The sequence below is a fragment of the Hippichthys cyanospilos genome, chromosome 21 (genome assembly GCF_059441005.1).
Source record: "Hippichthys cyanospilos isolate Australia breed blue-spotted pipefish chromosome 21, RoL_Hcya_1.0, whole genome shotgun sequence".
Taxonomy (NCBI): Eukaryota; Metazoa; Chordata; class Actinopteri; order Syngnathiformes; family Syngnathidae; genus Hippichthys; species Hippichthys cyanospilos.
In genome coordinates, this window is record NC_142389.1 from 7949921 (window position 1) to 7970856 (window position 20936).

Here is a 20936-nt window from a genome sequence, read left to right on the forward strand (position 1 = left end):
TTGAAAATGAGGGTAAAAAAACTCAACTTGTACTCAGAGAAATAAGGTAATTTTCAGTTGACCACTAGTGGCAAAATGGCCGCCACCTGAGATGAATTAAAATGGGTGGATTTGGCATCTTACTCATATTTCTCAAATACAATATTAATAAGAATAAAATGTTACCATACACTAGTGGGGGTGCATAGAAGATATTGCAAAGATGATTTTTGACTTGACTTCCACTTTGAAGATTTAAAAAAAAAAAAAAAAAACAACCTCACACATGCATCTCTATCTCATGCATCGAGCACTGTGAAAGTAGCATTGGAAACACAAGTGAAAAAGGGAGGAGAGCGGCAGCAAGACTGCTGGTGGTTCCTGTGGCTTTGGCCCGTCTTTGGAGACCCGTGGGCGTCCATGCCTGCTTTGGCATCCGCGCAAATTCCAGTAGTCAGCATCAGACCAAGTTTGCCGTCGTTAGCACGGGATGGAAAAAGCCTAAACGTCCCGTGTTTGCATTCGCTCGCTCTCGCTTTCTTCGTGAATGTAAGTCATAAAATAAGAGGGAGCGGCGTGTGAAAGAAACATGTGATTATCCTAAGAGAGAAAGAAGCATGGGAACTAGAACTTCCTGCTGCAGGAAACAAGGAGGTGTTGATGTCAAAGGCTTAATTTTAACAATACCTTTTGTGCCCAACAAATGTGGTACTTCTGAAAATATGTCAACATGTTCTTATATTAGTATGAAACAGAGGAGAGATCTATTCACATCTTAACTGCTTTCTTGTATCTAAGCCTCAAATCAGACGAAAAAGAAAATTGTTTTACTTGTTCTACCGTTCACCTTGGCAAAGTAAGAGCCACGCTTCAAGAAACGTAAGCAGTTAGACCGGGCAGACTTGGAAAAGTACTCGTCACATGAATCAAAGTGTTCATTAAATGAATACAGAATTTGTTGCGGTTATTCCATTAAGCGTAATTAACGGAAGTCTTTTATGTTTTCTTTACACATTTTGAAAGAAAACTAAATGGATACAGGGCTCTAATTAGTTTTAGACCAATATAAAGGGACACAGCCATTTTCTGCAGCAAAATATGATTTTTCCATAATCAATTTGATAACTTCAAAAATTTTCATCTACAAACTTTAAAAACACATATTGAAACTTGCCGTGGGCTGAAAATGACATCATATGTGCTCAGGGCTCAGGCATTATCATATCATTTCATCATGTGTAAAAATATGTTTTTACTAATATTAATTGTAATTGAAGCGCATGGAAAATATAAGAATTAGTCGACGATGCACACCATCAAAAGATGAATGTGCCGAAACTTGAAATGTGTTTTTCTCAAAACTAGGGGATTTAGCAACATTATTTCAACTTCCTCCATTCACATTCCTCATTTATTGGTTCACTAAGGATAAAATTAGAATATATAAATATCAGAATTTTCATTTTCTGAGACCCAAGCCCGATTTTTTGAAAATGAATCACAGTCAGTATAGACAAAATATTAACTACCATTACCGTTATATCGCAAAGATTAATTTCAGCTCTGCTGGTGGCGAATGAGTTAAAGGGATACTAAGTCTATTTAGTCATTTTCATTAAAAAAAAAAAAATCTTTATCTTTACTTAATTTCTTGATAAAATTAGTTGTCATGGACAATTAATACTGTTAAAAACACATTTTGCAGTCCAATCAGAAAAAAAAAAACAGCAAAAATGCATTTGTGTATGTTTTTGGCTGTATTTGCATGTAATAAGCTATTGGACTTGCTTTTCTTCTTAGTATGAGCACTATGTGAGTTAAAAGGTGAGCCTAAAAAAAACAAAACTTAAAAAAAGTTGTTTTTTTCCAGTTTTCTTTCGTTGTTCATTGTGCCAAGTTATTAAAAGTTGTACTATATTAAAACGACAGGGGGAAAGTCATTTTTACATTTGAATTTTAAAAGATATTTATTTATTTGAACAGTTTTATTTCCAAAAAATACATTTCAAAATGAATCTTGCCACTAACGGTTTAGTGAAAATAATATCACAGTAGCTCCCTCGGGTAACAACCAATCACACCTCACCTCTTTTCTGGGTTTGATCATGTATCTTGCAACCTGAGCTGTGATTGGACGATACCTGATCTTTGATCAAATGCGATTTTCAATTGTTAGCAATCGATTAAACGGGTTTTTAAAAAGTATTAATTGCACGTGAAAAATAATTTAGTAATTGAATAAGGTATTGAAAAAAAACTTTACAGCTGCAAATGTCTAAATAGGCATCGCTTTCTGATCATCTCAAACCAGTTTTGAAGATTTACCTACAGCAAAGCCCATCATGCCAAAACAAGTAGGGCTGATAATTCCGAGAGGTCCATTTTTAAACCTGCTGCGGTCTGCTGGTTTGTTAGAGATGGCCACAGGCATTCGCACACACAAGCAAAAGTCCGGTCTGGATTTGTGGACGTCGCGCTCGCGTTGGAATTGTTTCCCTTATGTGAGATTTGCATGTGCATATACTGTACAGTATATACAGTAATACCCCCTCCCCCTTTTATACACACACAGGAATATGCTTGGTTGGGAAAGTCAGCTGAGTCATGCTTCCTTTTGTGCCAATACTTCTCTGTCCCACATTCCATTGCAGCAACCTCTGGAATGCCTGTGTGTGTGTGTGTGCGTGCATATGTGCGTGCATGTACGATTACACGCGAGTGTCAAGTTGGGTGAGAAATAAAAATAAAAAGAACGTTGACGTTGTGATGCACGTCGACGTTGTGATGCATTTTTTTTGCACCCAAAATTAAACAGTAAGACATTCGCTTGTGTACGAGGTGTTGGAGATTTATCAATAGAAAAGCATCTGGCGTAAGAGACTGTGAGAAAGTCAACATGGATGTGAGGCTTCTGCCGGACCATTAACACAACACGCTCGACCTTTTAAGATTAGCGGAATGTCAACAAGCTGGCGCTTTTCTCTCTTTCATTCACTTCCATCTATGACTCACCCCGACACTATCCTAGCCATGCAAATGTAGACATGTATGATATTTGCTCAAACTCCTTTCACAACAATGTAGTCATTAGAAGAGGTACAGGTATTAAACGTTGGTATGTTTGAAGATGAATGGGGAATTTGCCCAGGGGTGATTGCTGATCTTTATGGGTCTTTGCATTTTTACTACTTATATTTGCGTTGCATGGATTGGACATGTCTTGTGTAGAATGTTAAACTGTTCATTTAAAAAAAAAAAAAAAGCTATAAAGCAAGGTTCATTGTAAAGTAATGGATAAAAACCCAGCAGGAGACTTTGAGTTAGAAACTCAGGTGCAACAAATATGTATTTAACCCTTTCACTCCTGTTGGGACAACGCTTTTCGAAAGATGGAAGTGGGTATAGGAATGATAGCAAATAAGATGAAATGGCAACCCAGCGGTTCGTTACGCACCTATCTACTGGCGTTTAGCAACTTTTCCATACACGACAAGCCAGTGCTGGGCCCACTGTCAACAAGGTAGGTTGCATTGTACGATTTCTCGCAAAATAACGATATATGATAATATGTGTGTTACTATAGATTACATTGATTATTATTATTGATTATTTATTTATTTTTATTATAAAAATACTGATGGGACATTAAAATCCCAGGGTGTGTAACCTAATCTGTGGAAGTGGGAATTTTTTAACACATTTTCAAAGCATCCTAGATTTATAAATAAAAATTGGAAGGGTTGAAGATGATGCCAATTTGCAGGTAAAAATACAGATTACAGATTAATTGGGCAATTATTTGTAACAAATGATCATGAATAAAAGAGAACTTGTTTTCTGTCAATGCAGTTCATTAGGTGTCAATTATGTGAGGTCCTCTTGAATGACTTGGATCAACAGTAAAAATACTGTAAAAAAACAAAAAAAACAAACAAACAAAAAACAAACAAAAAAATTTCAATTCCAGAATGCATTGTGTTGCGCAATCAATTAAGATCCGAGGACATTAATTCCTGTCATACACATGTTTGTGTTATTAGTAGTTGAAGGGGTATCATATTAAAACCTCTATTTTCTTAATTTATGTTGCACTATGTATTTTATGTTTTTTTTTTTTAAAGAAACAGTGACTTTGGCTTGTATGTAAAGTAGTGACATCCAAGTCGCTTCTTTGCACAACTTCCATGCATTGTTTACCTAATCTATGCTTGTAAAATTTACGATTTGCTTTGTTTTAAATGATAGGCCCGCAGAATGAGATTATAAAAAAAAAATCATTATATATATTTGAAGATATAAGGTGTAATTGTGTAATGTGTAATTGATGTGTAAATGTGCTTGTATGCAACTGCTGTAAATGATTAAAGCATATAAGGTAAAAATCATTATATATATTTGAAGATATAAGGTGTAATTGTGTAATGTGTAATTGATGTGTAAATGTGCTTGTATGCAACTGCTGTAAATGATTAAAGCATATAAGGTAAAAAGTTAAAATAATTGGTAAATATCTGCCATTTGGCCAATTATTTTGAGCCAATGTATGGAAGCCCATTTTGGCCGATTAATCAATCGAGCCCTAATAAAAGAAACATAAGCAAACACTACGTTAAAAATTATAACAGTTCACCACATTTACGTGCAGTACCGTGTTCAGTGATTTTTTTTTTTTTCTTTTGCAGCACAAAAAAAAAACCCAAAAGGTTCGGGAGTAGTTATTGTAATGGTCTCCAACAACTCTTCTAGAATTAATTTCACATAGTCTTGAGGTCTGCATACTTTCTTATTTTATATGTATGTTCACTGTTCTTCATGTCTATAGCCTTCATTGGCAGTTAATGAGTTCAAATGAACGATGATCAACACAACTAATTCAGATAGAACCTATTCTCATGGTTCATAAAATCTTCTTTGCAGCTCTTTCTTCATAATACCTGTTTGAGCAGTAAAACTCTTTTGGGGCGGGAATACTGAAACAATAGATTTCGCTTCCATTGTTCTGCCGCACTCTTTACAGCGTTGACAAGGTGCCCTTTAATCTCTAACAGGTGGCCTTTTAAAAAGCCACCTTAATTACCTTGAGAGAGAGGGAGTGTGCAAGTGGGTGTGTATGTCTGTCCATTATGGTGCTCTTAGTCCTCAGGCACAGTTGGACAGTAAGTGCTATCAAAAGTGAAGTCACAACCTTTTTTTTTTTTTTTTTCTAAATGGTACACACATATATATATATATATATATATATATATATATATATATATATATATATATATATATATATATATATATAAAATACAATTACTGGACTACTACATGTATAAGCCTAAAAATAATAGAAGCATTTATTCAAAGGTTTTATTTATCTTTAAAAAAACACAATATATTCTGACAAAAATAATGAATGCAGATTTGAAATTAGTTGTAATGCAATTTTAATATTCATAACGTGCACATAAGTTGCTTAAAAGAATAGCCCATTTAATTAACACATTTTTTACTTGCTGCCAATTGAGAATCTGTTGGTTATGTGAATTAAATAGGCTGAATTCAAGTTGTTTGATGGTTTTCTGAGCCTTCAGCAAATCTGATGTCGTTTTCCGTTGACCGCATGTGAATATTTTGTTTTTTAAAGTATAAATTGTAAGTGAAAAATAATCTAGTTATCAAATTAACTCATTTAATCCGAAAGATGTAAATTTAACGTTTAGAGTTCAATTCAATTCAATTTCACATTCACATTCAATTTCAGGTACTTATTTATGTATTTTTTTCAAATATTTTTACTATTCACTGCTAAAAACAGCTAAATAAGCTGGCGATATCTTTATATGCCAGCATTTCGTGGTTAGTACCTATTGTCAACATGTAGTGTAAACCACCCATCACCACCCACCAAATGCTGATTCAACAATAAAATTAATTTGATTCATTGCCCAGCCCAACTTGTAATTATACAGGAATCCTTCTGGCTATGACAACAGTTGCAGTTTAATCAAGAAGGAATACAAAATACCAATGCCTATTTATTGCAGAGGGAACGGCAATGCTTGGTTTTGTTCAGTTAGGCTTCATTGAGATTTCTCTTTCCTGTACATACTTGTTCACAGTTAGCCACATTTCGCTTTTCCACAGACTCATGCACACATTGAGGGTCAGTGTATGTGCGGTGGCTGTGTGAGGACGGTTGGGGAAGGAAGTATAAGACTACTTCTTTTGGCACAATACTTGTCTTATCTATACTCAAGCAGACCATTGCAGTCAGTAGGTTAAACAAATGGCAATCCTTAATACTTTAAACACAGTTAAAATGAATATGGTGATCCTGAAACGCTTTTATGAATGAGAGGAAGCAAAGCGCTTGAATACGTTGTAGGGAAAATTCTGTTTGGGATTGCTTAGGCTTCCGAGTCAGTTAGACCGCAAACTGACAAACACTTACTGTATATCAAGTGGTAGCGTCTTGACTGGTGTGCTGCAACCACAGCGAGTTGCCAGTCATTTCTGGAATGGTTTGATAAGCCAACTGTAATGACGCGAAAGCTCGCTGCTCAAAATGCATCACAATCACTTAGATGTCATATAAGTTTGGGAAACATTACCAATTAGGGGATTTCTATAAAACAACCAACATGATAACGAGAACCGTAATAGCCTAGAAAAAATGTAGAACTTTAATAGTCAACAAGGCTGCAATCATACAACAGAGTATGACTTGACAGAAAATTGAACTAGAATGGCCGTCAGTATATATGCAGACATTCACTGGGGTTTGACTTTTGATTAAAATAGCTAATAAACATTATTCCGATGTTTAAAGTCCGTATGTGCTATGCTAGGTGTTGCTGTTTTGGTTAGCGACCGGGCACATCAGCTAATTTGTCGATGTGAAATGAGGATTATCAACAAGCGACTAACTGGGGCATGGGGTCTATGGGGTCTATTTCAGGGACAACCACTATTTGAGGAAATACTATAACTATGTGACAGCCATTTATAATAATACTTCCTCCCTTTGAGGTTTCGCACCTGGTACACTCCTAATAAGGGAAGTTGAGTTAAAGAAAAAAATAAATTAAAACAATATATTTTTTCTATGCAGCACATCTAGTCTAAACACAGTATTCTGATAAAAGTGTTGCACATGTGAAATACGAATTGAGCAGCAAAAAACACCGTTTTTTTTTTTAACTACTGCACCTCAGGCAGCAGCCATTTTGCCACTTGTTGACTGAAAATGACATCACAGCTGCTAAGGGCTAAGTTACATACCAATCACGGCTCAGGTTGCTAACGTCAAATGACTAAACTCAGAAAACAGGTGGACGATGACTGGTTGCTACCTGAGCAACTGTGATGTCATCGCCTGAGGTGCTTAAAAACAGGTGGATTTTGCAGCGTAATTCCTATTCCACAAATACAATATTAATCAGATTGCCATTTTTAGACGAGTGGGGGCACATATATATGAATATATTCACCTTCTTCTGAACATCTCAGCAAATATGCAGCCGACGCTCCACAGGTCCACTGGGGTAGCGTAACTTGACTGCAGCAGCACCTCTGGGGCTCTGTACCACAGTGTCACCACCTACAACGTTCATGGAGAACATTTGTCAGAATAAAATGAGGTGAAATGCTTTGTGACATACCCAAACATAACAGGGATAAGTACAGGGCTGGGAAAAAGTTGACCAAATTGGGTAAGTAAAATATTCAATTTAAAAAATAATATATATATATATATATATATATATATATATATATATATATATATATATATATATATATATCTCAAAGCTCCAGCACAACCATGTTTCTCCCAACCTTTCTTACATGAACCTTTATTGCAGATGTATGCACTGCAATGCCGATAAGAGAGAAAGCTTCTCTCAAAAACCACAATATTATATGTTTGGGATCATTTCCATTGAAAAGAACAAATAATGAAAATCATGTTCAATTATTGCAAAGTGGAAAAGACATGCCACACCAGTATTTCAGGAAAAAAATAAAATAAAGATGTGCAAAGACTGAATTGCCTGTTTTGGTGCACCACTTAATGGCCGAATGGCTGATAATTGTGTGCTTAAAAACACTAAATGATTTCATTGTTAGCGGGCTTTCATTAAAGACAATATTTGCAGATGGAACTTCGTAAAATGAATCGAAGAACATCCCAAAAAGCACCAGAATTATTCAAGAATATAACCTGCCTCTCCAGTCTACAGTGGTTCGGTTTTAAGTGTTCAAAACCAGTATGAGGAACCAGTATGAGGAAGTTAAGCACAAAACATGTCCAGACTGCTCTAAAGAAGAAAAAGGAGTTATTAACAAAATAAAAGCGAAAAAGGAGTTATTAACAAAATAAAAGCTAATCGGCAGTTCCACTTTGGTAACCGCTAAAGCGCTGATGCTAATTGCAATTGCTAACTGGTTACCATAGACACATTTTCTCTAAAAATTCATATAAGATAATAATTTGTTTTATCCACTCACTTCAACTAACGTTCCACCTAAGTAGATTTATAAATACAAAAAAACAAAACTACCGTTCAACCTCAGTTGTATATTTTAAAAAGAGTGGATTACTTGATTAATTGATAAAATAATTGATAGCAAAAGACATTTTAAAAAGATTTGATGACAGGTCAAAATAATTACATTCAAAATACAATATTGCATTACAGTCACTTTAAGCAAGATTTTCCAGTTCCATTGTGCTTCTCGATTGGAAGTGATGGGTGTGCAGATTCATACCGTGCACAAAAAATAGTGACACAGTTACTAAAAAAAAAAAAAAGTGTCCGGATAAAACCAGTCGTAATGGAATACTTCCAGGTGCTTTCTTCAACACCAGGATTTATCATCAACCTGTTGCTCAGTTTACTTGTGTTATGATTCTTATCAAATCAGGTTTATTTATTTTTGATCATGCCTGTGACCGCTCAGTTTATGGTACAAGTTAGCACACCTGGCAAAACGTAAATCCTTTGGCAAAGCTGATAAGGCCAATCAACCATTTCAGTCACGTTTCTACTTTTGAACTAATACTATTAATAGAGTCGAGTGTTGCATTTTTGCAGATGTGAGACACTCTCATCTCCTGTTTCCTGCTTAGGTGGAAATGAGAAAGGAAGCTGGGGCAAGTTGGCTCTGATGGCTTGGCTTTGAGAGATTAGTAACCAAATTACATATAGCGATGACTTAAAATCTAAACACATCAGTTTATCTTGTGGGACTTTAACATCGTGAACTTAAAAGAATTTGGCTTTTTTGGGAGATTTCATCACAGTTTGTGTACAGACATGTCAAAACAGGTACTCTACTCTAAATTATATTTTTCCCCCCAAACGCCCATTAACTGGCACAACGCAATATTGGATAGAAAAAAAAAATGCTGTGCAATGTTTATTAAATCTAGGAATAACATTTGCGATGATATCTCAGTGTATTTTATTTAGCAACTCCAGAAGATAAATTGTGTAACATCATTTGTTTTGCATAAGGCACATTAGGCACCAGAAAACTGTGCCGCTAGTGACAATGTGACAACAGCTAGTGACAACCTACCAAAATAAAGCCACACAAACTCACTCCAACACAGTTTAGCAATAAGTTGCAGTTAAAAAAAAAAAAAAAAAAGTGCTGTTCCTGTATATATATGCACACACATTATTGACTATGATATGTCCAAATGGTCTATTTCATTTTACTACATTTGCCACTTGCATTTGAATCCACTCAGTGCATCAAGTATGCGGCGCTTGAGATTTATAAGTAGTATGAGCACATGCATGCACGTGGAGCCTTCTAAGAAGAACCACAGACCTGGAGTTTGCAGTATATCCGCTGCAGTGCAGTTCAGTTATTTGAAAACCTAAAATCCAAGCCACAAGTGCAGATACCACTGACATTTATATCACTAAAGTGGGCCCCCCCCACACACACATGAAAAAACACACCGGAAGAAAGATGGGGTGATTGACGCTCACAAGTTCTTGGATGCCATTTTTGTAGCAGGCAATCTATGGTCGAGCGGTCTTTCATTATGCTTCTGAGCTGCATAATAAACCCAGTGTAAAGGTTTCTATTGTCACCGTGCAATTTCTTCAACTTTGACACAAAGTATTACATGAACATTTAAGTAGAAGAGGAAATGTAATTTGACAGTGTTGAAGGCATAACCCAAACCCTTTCACACACCATTTGTCACTTTCAAAAAATGCACATCATTCTCCAATTAGGGCTAATTCTCTAATGATAAACAGATTTTATGGAGAGCTTTTATGGCAGTAAAAGTTCTTGTGTTTTCTGCATCTATTGCATTAATGTCTGAGTCATTTTATAATTTGGTGTTGTGCTCCATGTCTTCCTGTCCTTGATCAGTGAATGTTGCAAGAAAAATAAATACAGGTAGGACATGGGGGACAGGAAAAGGGAAGTCAGTTTTGTTTTTAAGAACTGCTTTCCTAGGCTGTCTAAGGCTGCAATAAGGATTATTTTAATCACCCATCAATCTGATTAACTCATTCACTGCCAGCCATTTTAAAGAATTTTGAGATTTTTAATAGTTTTATGATATTGTTTATGTTTATTGTCAATGGTGATACAGTGAATACAACAAAAATCTACCAAAATCTACCAGATAAAGGCATATATTTTCTGCTTTCTGACATTTTTTTAATATTTTGTAATCAGCAGTCGAAAAAAAAACAAAATTTCTCCCAATGGACTTTAACCTTTTCACTCCCGTTGGCACAATGCGTCCCACAGCTTTAAAAAAAAAAAAAAAAGTTGCAATAACAAGAAATGGCATCCCAGTGGTTCACTAAAGTAAAGTTGTTTCCACTTTTAATTTACGGTGGAGCAGAATCAGATACTCTACTACCCTACTAAATGTAATTGACAACAATAAATGTCAATGGAAGTGAACGAGCTAATCGATGATTAAAATGTTTAAAAAAAACATGTTTGGATTTCCTTCACTTTGCTAAAAAAAATAGGATTTATTTTTAAGAAAAAGCAAACAAAACGTTTTACGGTTTAGTTACTGGTTTGACAGAAAATAGCCGATGTTGATCTTTGGTTTCCAAAATAAAAGCAGATGTTTGTAAACATTTCATTTTAATTAAAAACAATGATAATGAAGGACTCCAGAAATCCGACATTCAGAGCCTGAAATTCTGAGGATTGTGATTACGTTATGTCTCTTAGGGATTAATCGATTATGAAAAAAACAGTTGACGATTAATCATTGCACCTCTCCAGTTGTTAACCCTTCTTTTGGCTGCTTTCTTCCACACGGCAAAGCAACCACCCGACGGAAGTCAGGCAAAACCGAGGAAGAAAAACCTAAAAAGTTAGTCAGTATGTGTGTGGTGTATGAGGCTGACTCTAGATTAAAGGACAACATTCTGAGAATTCCTTTCAGCTGAGAACATCTTCCCCCACACCACCGCTAACACTGTCCTCAGCTCTCACTGCCGAGCTCTCTGCCCCGAAGGACCTCCAGACCTCCGTGGCCGTACGACTTGCAGAACCTGGACCCGCGCCACCGGTGTTGTGCGCTAGCACGGTGGAGGAGGACAATAGGTTGCATGCATGCCAGCGTGTGGGTGTTTGTTAGCGAATGTGGGAGTGGTTGCACGTGACCGCGAGCACCTGCATTAGCCTGGATATGCTTCAGTGCCAAAAGCGTTCGTATGAGCGTGTGTGGCTTCAAATGAAAGTCGGTTATCTAAAACATGTGCCCGAGGCTAATTGCAGTTTATTATCTATCATCCCTGTGGGAAATTTAACATTAAACATACTCAAGATAGTTGATGGAAAGATCAGTTGACTGTGTGTGTGGCAATGACATAGCGATTGATTTATCTTACACTGGTTGTGAATAGAGTGAAATACAGCGTAAAGCCACACTAATGACGAAGGAACTTGATTGAAATCTTGAAATTATTTACTCATTTCTTGCATGAGAAGTGCAGTAGGTTTGCTGTTGTGACGTTTCTCAGCTTGTCCACATTATCAGTCTTAGGTCAGAATGTGATTACATTCCTGAGCGCAATTCAGCACAAATTAAAGTCTCCCGAAGTGAATCTCAGAGGAAAGGGGATAAAAGGTTCAGGGTGTGTAGCCAGGCCACATATGGGAAGAGCAGAGGATATAGAAATAATTACAATATGAGGGAAAATACAGTCTACGGGGTCCGAACGGGCCCCATTCAGTCCCTGTAACGACAATATTTTATGACTCACTCACTACTTTTCCTCTTGTTCTGCAATTTATAGCCACAACAATCGCGCCGCACCTGGCCAAGAAAGGACATAAAAGAGAGATTAAAGGAGTTATTGATATATGGCTAGGGGGAAAAGTGCTAGAGCAGCAGACAAACTGTATACAGTAAAACAGCCTGTTGCCAAAGTATGCACAGCATACAGGAATGCAGCATGGGGCCCTCAGCAAGTGAAACAAAGACAGCACAGTCAGTGGCTCTCTCTCCCCTGTGCTACCACATCCGCACATCATTAGCTGGAAAATTCCAGATATATGCCGTCATTTTTTCTCTAGCCTAGCCCCCCCCCCCCCCCTTTCCTGCTACGGACACCGCTTCCATATTCCGTTGCACTTTTGTGCACATGCACAACTCCCGCTGTTCACAATCCGCACTTGGTGACCTGGAGCAACGCCAAAGACTGACGAGAATTAATATAGTTTTGGCCAAACATCATATCTGTGAGCTCAAGTTATGGGATAGCTCCTTGGCTCCTGGCCACAGTCAAAGCATAGAGGCTTTTCCTTTTTTTTCCCATGTGGAGCTGTTTGAGGAGATATCTAAACAATCCCAGTGTGTGCTACACGTGCTCTCCTGCGTTGACCCCCCCGCCCCCTCAACCCCCGCCTCCCTGGTGCCTGCCTGGTCTTCATTGTTTCCGTTTACAAATAGCAGAAATGCAATGAAGCAAAACAGATCAATTTATAGAATACTGCACCGACCGGTATTATTAAAAAACCGCAGCAGATATTAGTGTCCAAGTTATTCTTCATGTGCTACCGGATATCTGAAATGGCTCATACGGTGGAGATTATAGATTATAACTGTCGATTGTGCTCTTGAAAACACATTTCGAAGAACTGTCCTTCTGTTTTGAGTGCAGGAAAAACATTTAATTTGTTTATATCGCCTGGGATATGCTTCTATTTCTGTAAGGGCAGAAGGGACGCCTTCATTGGGAAAATAGTGCTGAGAAAAAAAAAAGACTGCTTTCACAAGCAGCTATATTTCATGTGAGGAGCAGGATTTTGATGCAGAGGCAAACAGCACATGGAACTGGGAAAGTAGAAAGTCTTTAAACATCAAATTCCAAGAAACCACCAAAACCAAAGTAAACTAGACTTGTAACTTAGACTCGGAAACTAGACTAGAAACTAGGAAAACAGCTTCACATGGCAGTTTGAGCTGAAAATTGAACTTGAAAATCTTCATTCCCATCAGACATCGATCCTAAAGGACATAATAAAGCCGTCTAAAAGATCACAGCACCTGCACGACAACTAAAACATCAAGGATCGAAACAATCACAAGAGTAGATATAGGAGCTAATATGACAAAGGTGATAAATACATCAAAATGACAATGTTGGCTAATACCTTTATGACAAAGGTGAAAAATAAATGTCCTCAACCGCAGCACTATAAGGGTAACTGCAGTCTATTTCCAAGTATACTTTAATGACTATAATATTTTGTTCAGATCCTGCAAAGATCATTTTTATATTATGACAACAGCATGTTTCATGCTCACACCTTTAAAACAAAACCAAAAGTCAAGCAAAGAACCGAAGTTAATACAAAAAAACAAAACATTTGAACATGCCCGTTGATTTGTGTGATCAGAGTTGTTCAACCCAAATTTATCCAGTTATATTTGGTTAGATTTTAATATGCACGTTTTATATAATCACGTAAAAGCTCCATCGTGATCTAGATTAGTGATTCTTTTTCCAATGATGTACCCCCCCGTGGGGATGTCCAGATTGGTATCAGGTGATCGGAAATCAGGCCCGATCACATCATTTTCAAATGACTGTAATCCTGGGTAAAAGATCGAGATTGGGTGATTGGAAAAATTGTCTCTGTACTATACCCGACATGAAAACATGTTCAAAAACAGCGGAAGTAAAAAAGAGCCAGTGGGAGAAATATTTAAATGTAGTAGGCCATACAAAATCAGTCTCAATTGAATATGACTCGGGTGAAAAAAAAAGTGATCTGGACAGCCCTACTCCCTTCAGCCAAGTACCACATTACCGACAAAAAAGCAGTTTTAGATGGGGAAAAAAATGACTTAAAACAAAATGCTGAGCCGTGTTGGAAGTGCATTTGTTGTGCATTTTATTCAGCAACTCCAGAAGACAGCTTGTAACATCATGTGTTTTTTTTCTGGACAAAAAAATCTGTCTGCTAAAAAATGCACATCTGTAGAAAACGACCAAATAAAGCCGTACGTTTTGCAAATGAGTTACTATGCCACCGTTTAGCAATATTTCATTTTCCAATTAATTTGCTATTAATTTGAAAATCTACTGTTAACTTCATGGCATTAAAAGCCTTAGATTAGACTGATTCAAAACACTGATTCAAAATGAAACTAACACTTTTCACTGTTTCACATTTCTTTCCTCTGCAGCATGTCACTTTAACCCATCTGATTTGCCCATCTGCCTGTCACTCAGGGCAGTTCAATGAAGCTGTAGCCAGACTGGGTCATTAAAATGCCATTAACAAAGCAACTGCCCCCCAGGGATGAGCAGAGGCAGCCTAATCGAGGCCTCTGTACCAGCCCAATGGGTGGTCTGGTCTCCCTTGCTCTCTTTCCAGGGAAGGTCAAAATATGCAAAACTTGGTGAAATGCTGATGTGGACGAGGCTGTCAGTCACATTTCAGAGCAACATTTTTGTCACAATAACCAAACGTAGTTGAGACCAGAGCAGCGCTGATGAACATCATGGGCTTTACCGTGTCTTCTTTTAACCAAAGATTCATGTCCACAGTTCGAGATCTTAACTGAGAAACCATTTTTTTCCTCATTTCAAGCAGAGGATCGAAATCACGTTGATGTTACACTAACACACCAAGACAACCAATGATAGAATATGCGACTTAAAGGTTGATTAGCATGAAACACTAATCTGGTAATAAAGAGCACAGTGTAAGTTTCACTTTGTAAGAGTGAGACCGAACGAAGAGTTGGGGGGGGACTTCTTAAAAACCTTATGCAAATGATTACACCAGACATTGTCATTTTCAAAGTGCAAAATGAATCACTGAGAAAGTAGTGTCTTGTTCGAAGTTAAACAGCAGCAGTTCATAGCCCATCTGTCGGCCAATAATAGTGGCATTCAGTGACTAAATAAGTAACTGCTGTTCTGTGTTGGGCAACTGGGAAGATCCTCTCAAAAAAGTGCGTGGTGTTTTGTGCTCATGCAATCTACTGGTCTTGGGGATTTTAGCTCCATGCAATCTACGGCTCTTGGAGTTTTAGCTTCTATTAGCAAAACGGCTCGGTGTGCTTTAAGGAGTTTGGCGGGGGGATTTTAGATACAGTAACATTCATCTTTAACCTAAGACTCGTGCAGCACTCTACCACATAAAGAGCTAAACTCACAGTTGTGTTTTTGTGGCATTTGCTGTATAATCAAGGAAGGAAATGAGTGTGAGTGCGTGTGTGTGCGTACCAGCTCAAAAAGTTAAATGCCTTTGTGCGCATAGATGATCTATGGGTCGCAATATGTGTCAATCACACCTGAAGGTGAATTCCCCTTATTAGAATGCAACCTCAGAAATCGTCCCATTGCCAGTCATAAACTTTTTCAGAAATGAACTGAACAAAACCCCCCAATGTAAAGGACACTTTGTGGAGTATTATGTAAATTTGAAAGTACATATGGTAAAAAAAATTAAATCTTGATCTTCAATAATTTGATGATTGTCATTTTAGTGGGAGAAATTAAACCCACAAATATTATTTTAGAGGTTTTAAAAAAATACTGTGAAAAGTATTAAAAAAAAGATCAGTTTTAATGTAATGTTTTTAGTAGTAAAAGGTTAATATTGTGTCTATAATTTGATGAAAAAAAAAACATTTTTACAATTACTGTCAACTGAAAATGACATCACGTGTGCTCAAGGCTCGGGTAACGACCAATCACGGCTCACCTCTTGGCCATGTGACATTCATAGGCTGAACTCAGCATATGTGATGTCGTTTTCAGTCAGGCAAGTGAAAAAATGTATTGTGTGATTATAAAAATTGTAATCGAATGAGCTCAGTCACTCCTGAAGATGTAATTTTACGTTTTTAAGAGTCTAGACGTGTTAGGGTCAAGAAATGTCTGACACTAAAAGAGTTAGACTATTTTGTATTGGTAAAAATGGCTAAATAAGTGGACCAGCCTTTTAAATGCCACAATTTTGTATTTTGTACCTATTAACATGTCTTGTAAACCACACACCACCATTCTGCCGCTTTTGCAAAATCTCAATTTCATGATTTAGAGAAGTTTCAAATTTTCAATTTTTCAAATCATGAATTAATCAAATACATTTGATTTACGGCCAACACTTTTTGAAAGTCATTTCATAAGACAACATTCCAGTTATATTACAGCATAAAAGATTTCCACACAATTGTCATCCATAAATCTGTGAAAAACAGTCATGAATATTCCACAAAATTTTTCAGATGCCTCGAAAACAGTGCTTTGCAATTATTTTTTGCAAAGCCCCCCGAGGAAAGAGAAAGCGTTTCACCCCGCCCCCCAATTGTCACAGCAACCATAAATAACATTAATATCTATAAAAATTATATAAGTACACCTAAAACTGTATCCTTCTTTTAAAGTTTAAATTAAAGGTTATTTAAAGTTTGATTAAAGCCGGGGGTGTCAAACCTTCGGCTCGCGGGCTGGTTCTGGCTCGCAAATGTGTTTAATTCGGCCCGCGACATCATTTTGAAAAGTATAAAAATGAGCTGAATTTTTTAATACATGAAAAACTTGAAATGTTTTATGATTAATAGTGATGTTGTGCTTTTACTATTGGGACAATAATAAAAAAATACGAATAAACTTGAAGTTGTTGTTTTAAAGGTATATAAATAAATACCATGATTTTATTTAAATAGATTTTCCTCCATGAGGCCCGCAAGCTAAAACGAGTTTGGCACCCCGGGTCTAAGCAGATAAAACCCCAATTTTATTACAATTACACTTGACAAGGTAAAATCAAATCCTTTTCCCTGGACTCAGGGGGTTCCACCCGACTTTTTGAGAAACACTGTCTTAAAATGTCTGCTAGAATTGGCCTGGTCTTTTGAAATACTGACAAAAAGGGAAGCTACATTTAAAAAAAAAGTTGTGTATCTTTTGAAAGCACAGTTAGAAAGTGACTTAAAGAGATCTGAATGCCAAGATGTTTTTAATTATAAGGCTGGTAAGAAAATATCTGTGCGTAATTCTTTAAGGGTTCATCTCTCCTTATTTGAATGATTTCCAAAGAGCCCCTCAGTCTCCATTTTATCTGGTCATCAGAGCCCACAAACTCAGTAGCGAGACATCAAAGTACCGACAACGGGAAAGGGAGGGGTCTCTGTGTCTCCTCATCTGTTCCATCCCTGTCCACTATTGCTACTGAGAGATTCCTGAGAAGGGCCACAGGGGCCCTTGGTTCTCACTTTACATTGAGAAACTAGATCATGTGACCCATCGCAGCAGAACGGCCCACTCGTGTCCCGTGAACGCTCGCTACAACACTTTTTAGCTAACTCCCGCAGGATGGGAACAGATTTGATGGCAGCGTGTGTCTTATTTGCCGCTAGGTTGAAAAAAAAATGAACAAAGATCTCAAATGGCTTTATCTCTTAAATGAAAATTGGACATTATTAGCCGTGAGAGAAGGACTCACCACTGAGGTGAGCGCCATCTGGAAGCTGTAGATGCGGGCGAGACCAAAGTCAGCTAGTTTGATCTGTCCTCCACTGGTGACCAGGATATTCTGGGGTTTGAGGTCACGGTGGACTACACGGTGCGAGTGCAGGAAGTCCAGCCCCTGGAGCAGCTGATACATCATATCCTGTAAAATAACAATCAGTCATTTTTTTGTAAAGAATTACATTTGAAAAGATAAAATCTCTATGGATAAACAGATGAGATTATGATGCCTGAGTAGATTTGTGTTAACAATGGCCTTAGTGACCTTATTTATTTAAATGAGATGGAATTATTTTAGAAACGCTTTTTTCACAATTACAATATGAAACGGATATTCTAGACATAAAGTGGTACCTTGACTTGTGAATTTAAATTTGTCCCATGACCAAGCTCATATCACAATTCATTTTAGCAAATCAGTTTTGCCCATTGAAAAAAATGTAAATGCCATTAATCAATTTCAACCCCTTCATATCAATTTAACCAAATCCAAAACTTTTCCCCCCATATTATCTCCCATGCAACCCCATTAACCAAAAAACGGCATTCCATAAGTGTATAATATGAATAAACTCATTAATCCTCAAAAGATATTCTTATGTTAATTTTAAGAGACAAGACATTCAATCTCATTTACTATGTTTACATTTTTTTCATTTGTTTCAAGTCTACTTGAAAAATTGTGTCCTAACAAAATCATTTTCTTTCGGCATTAAGGTCGATTAATTGAGGGACTGCAGAACTAAGTAATGACTTTAGTACTTACCTAAAACACTTAAGTAATTTAATACTTCAATTACCTTCATTAATAGAGTAAACCATTACTCTATTACTAACTTCATTTAGTACCAGCCATTTTTGACCCTTCTTTAATCAAACGCTTGAAAAAAATATAAACGTATATGAATATTTACCTGCTTTTGAATGTCTTGACTCTTAAAAACATAAAAATATATCTTTGGGATTAAATGAGTTAAGCCACAGTAAACATTTTTACCCATCTCAGGGGGCGGCCATTTTGCGCCTTGTTCTCGACTAAAAATGACATAACAGTTTCTCAGGGGTAAAAACAACCAATCAAGACTCAGCTTGCAAATATCACAATCCCAAACTCAGAAAACATGTGAGCTTTGATTTGTCACGACTTTGCATAGAGAAAGTACAGTATGATGTACTTTTTAGTTGACAGCAAATTGCAAAATGGCCGCCCCTTTAAATTCATAAATAGATGGATGTCGCTCCTTAATTAATATTCCACAACCACAATATTAATCAGACTGCCATTTTAAACTAGAAGGACGAGCAGCATTATTAACTAAAATATAACTTGAAAAACACTTAAATTTGTGGTCAAATTAAAATCCATTTGAGCATGTGTAGCTAATTTTTGCCCAGGGTTTACATAAAACAGTCAATTACCTCTTTCAAAGCCATTGAGGGCAAAAGATCCCATTTTGCATATTGGGCAATAAATATATATATATAAATATATATATACAAACTTTGCTGTGAGTTAATGAGTTAAAAGATCCTTTTAACAATGACATGGCACACTGACAAAGCTGCAATACATCGGCGACAAAAAGCCTGATTGACACTCGCTTCCCTAAAATAGCAGACACCGTTTGGTAGTAAAGGAGTTAACGGAGGAGGTCTGCGTCTTTTCTTGCCGGCTGTGGCAGATGTTTGATAACTGACACACACACAAATGATAGAGGGAGGCCCCGCTCTATACAAGCACGGAGCTCTGTTTCATAGCAGCTGCTCCGCTTGGAGTTAATTGGCGTTCCCTCTCATTTTATGACCACAGGCTGACCTCAGAAATGGCCATAGGCGCTGCATCAATAATGCTTGGGCTAAAGTAAACTAGCGCAAAAAAGACGGCAACTATGCCCAACCAGCTTGGACTTGTTCTTTTCAAACTGAAATGCTCCTAAAACAGGTCTTGCACCTGTAAACAAGTAACGAGCCATTAATAAAGAAAGCCACGGTTTTGGCTCGAGAATAAAGCTCATCCCTAAAGGGCAGAGCTTTGGTTTTGGATCGTTTATGGTATTCAAATAAAAGACCAGCTGACATCTCTGAGTAAAAAAGGACAAGGCTTAGATGTATAATGTGTAGAACGGTGGTTCTTGACCTTTTTTCAATGATTCTGAAATATTATTACAACCAAGTACCGGCAAACTAGTACAAAGCATTTTTGGGTTAAAAAAAAAAAAAAAGACTTTAAGCTGAGTGCTGAATTTTTTTAAAAACTTTGAATACATTTTTAGACCTTTCTCTTTGTGTTTAATTCAGCAACTCCGCAAGATACGTGTAAAGCCATCAGTTTTATTTCTGGCTTGTGTCACTAATGACATTGTATATAAAAGCATATAAAATAAAGGCATATGATGTTTCAATATTGATTTTTAGCAGAAAATTAAGCAGATTTTGATTAACTTATTAATCCTGATCGATTCATTTTAAAAGATTACAAAAAATAAAATAGTATTTGTTTCCCAATGCATTTGAATTGGTATCAATTATATTCACAAATATATTCACAGTTTTCCTATTCACAGGTAGGCCTGGTAACTATATATATATATATATATATATATATATATATATATATATATATATATATATATATATATATATATATATGAAATACATACATACATACACACACATTCAGTATATATTCAAGGATCCAATTGTTATGGTATGGATTATGTGTCATCTTCCTCATATAATACTGTTTCTTCACTCAATCCACTCTGTAATATGCTCATAAGTCTAGGGCTTGTTGGGCCCTAATGTTTGGAAAAGAAAAGGAAAATATAACATAATTTAGCTATGAGTTGCTTCATGTTCCAATTAATTTGCTCTGAATTAAAAAAGAAAAAAGATGCTTTTTTTTTATCACACCATTAAATTAGATTTGTTGATACCGGCAGAAAATCTCTTCAGGTACCCCCAGCAGTACTT

The 20936-nt window shown here is 36.7% G+C and overlaps 1 protein-coding gene across 1 annotated transcript in view; it reads right to left on the bottom strand.

Annotated features, from left to right (window-relative positions):
* Positions 1 to 20936, bottom strand: part of cdk6 (cyclin dependent kinase 6) — a 34968-nt gene that overhangs the window by 3354 nt on the left and 10678 nt on the right. The window contains exons 4-5 of the mRNA XM_088405299.1: positions 17938 to 18105; positions 7455 to 7564 (exon numbers count right to left, since the gene is read on the bottom strand). Of these exons, the coding sequence (XP_088261425.1) occupies positions 7455 to 7564; positions 17938 to 18105 (278 nt within the window). The remainder of the gene's footprint in view (positions 1 to 7454; positions 7565 to 17937; positions 18106 to 20936) is intronic.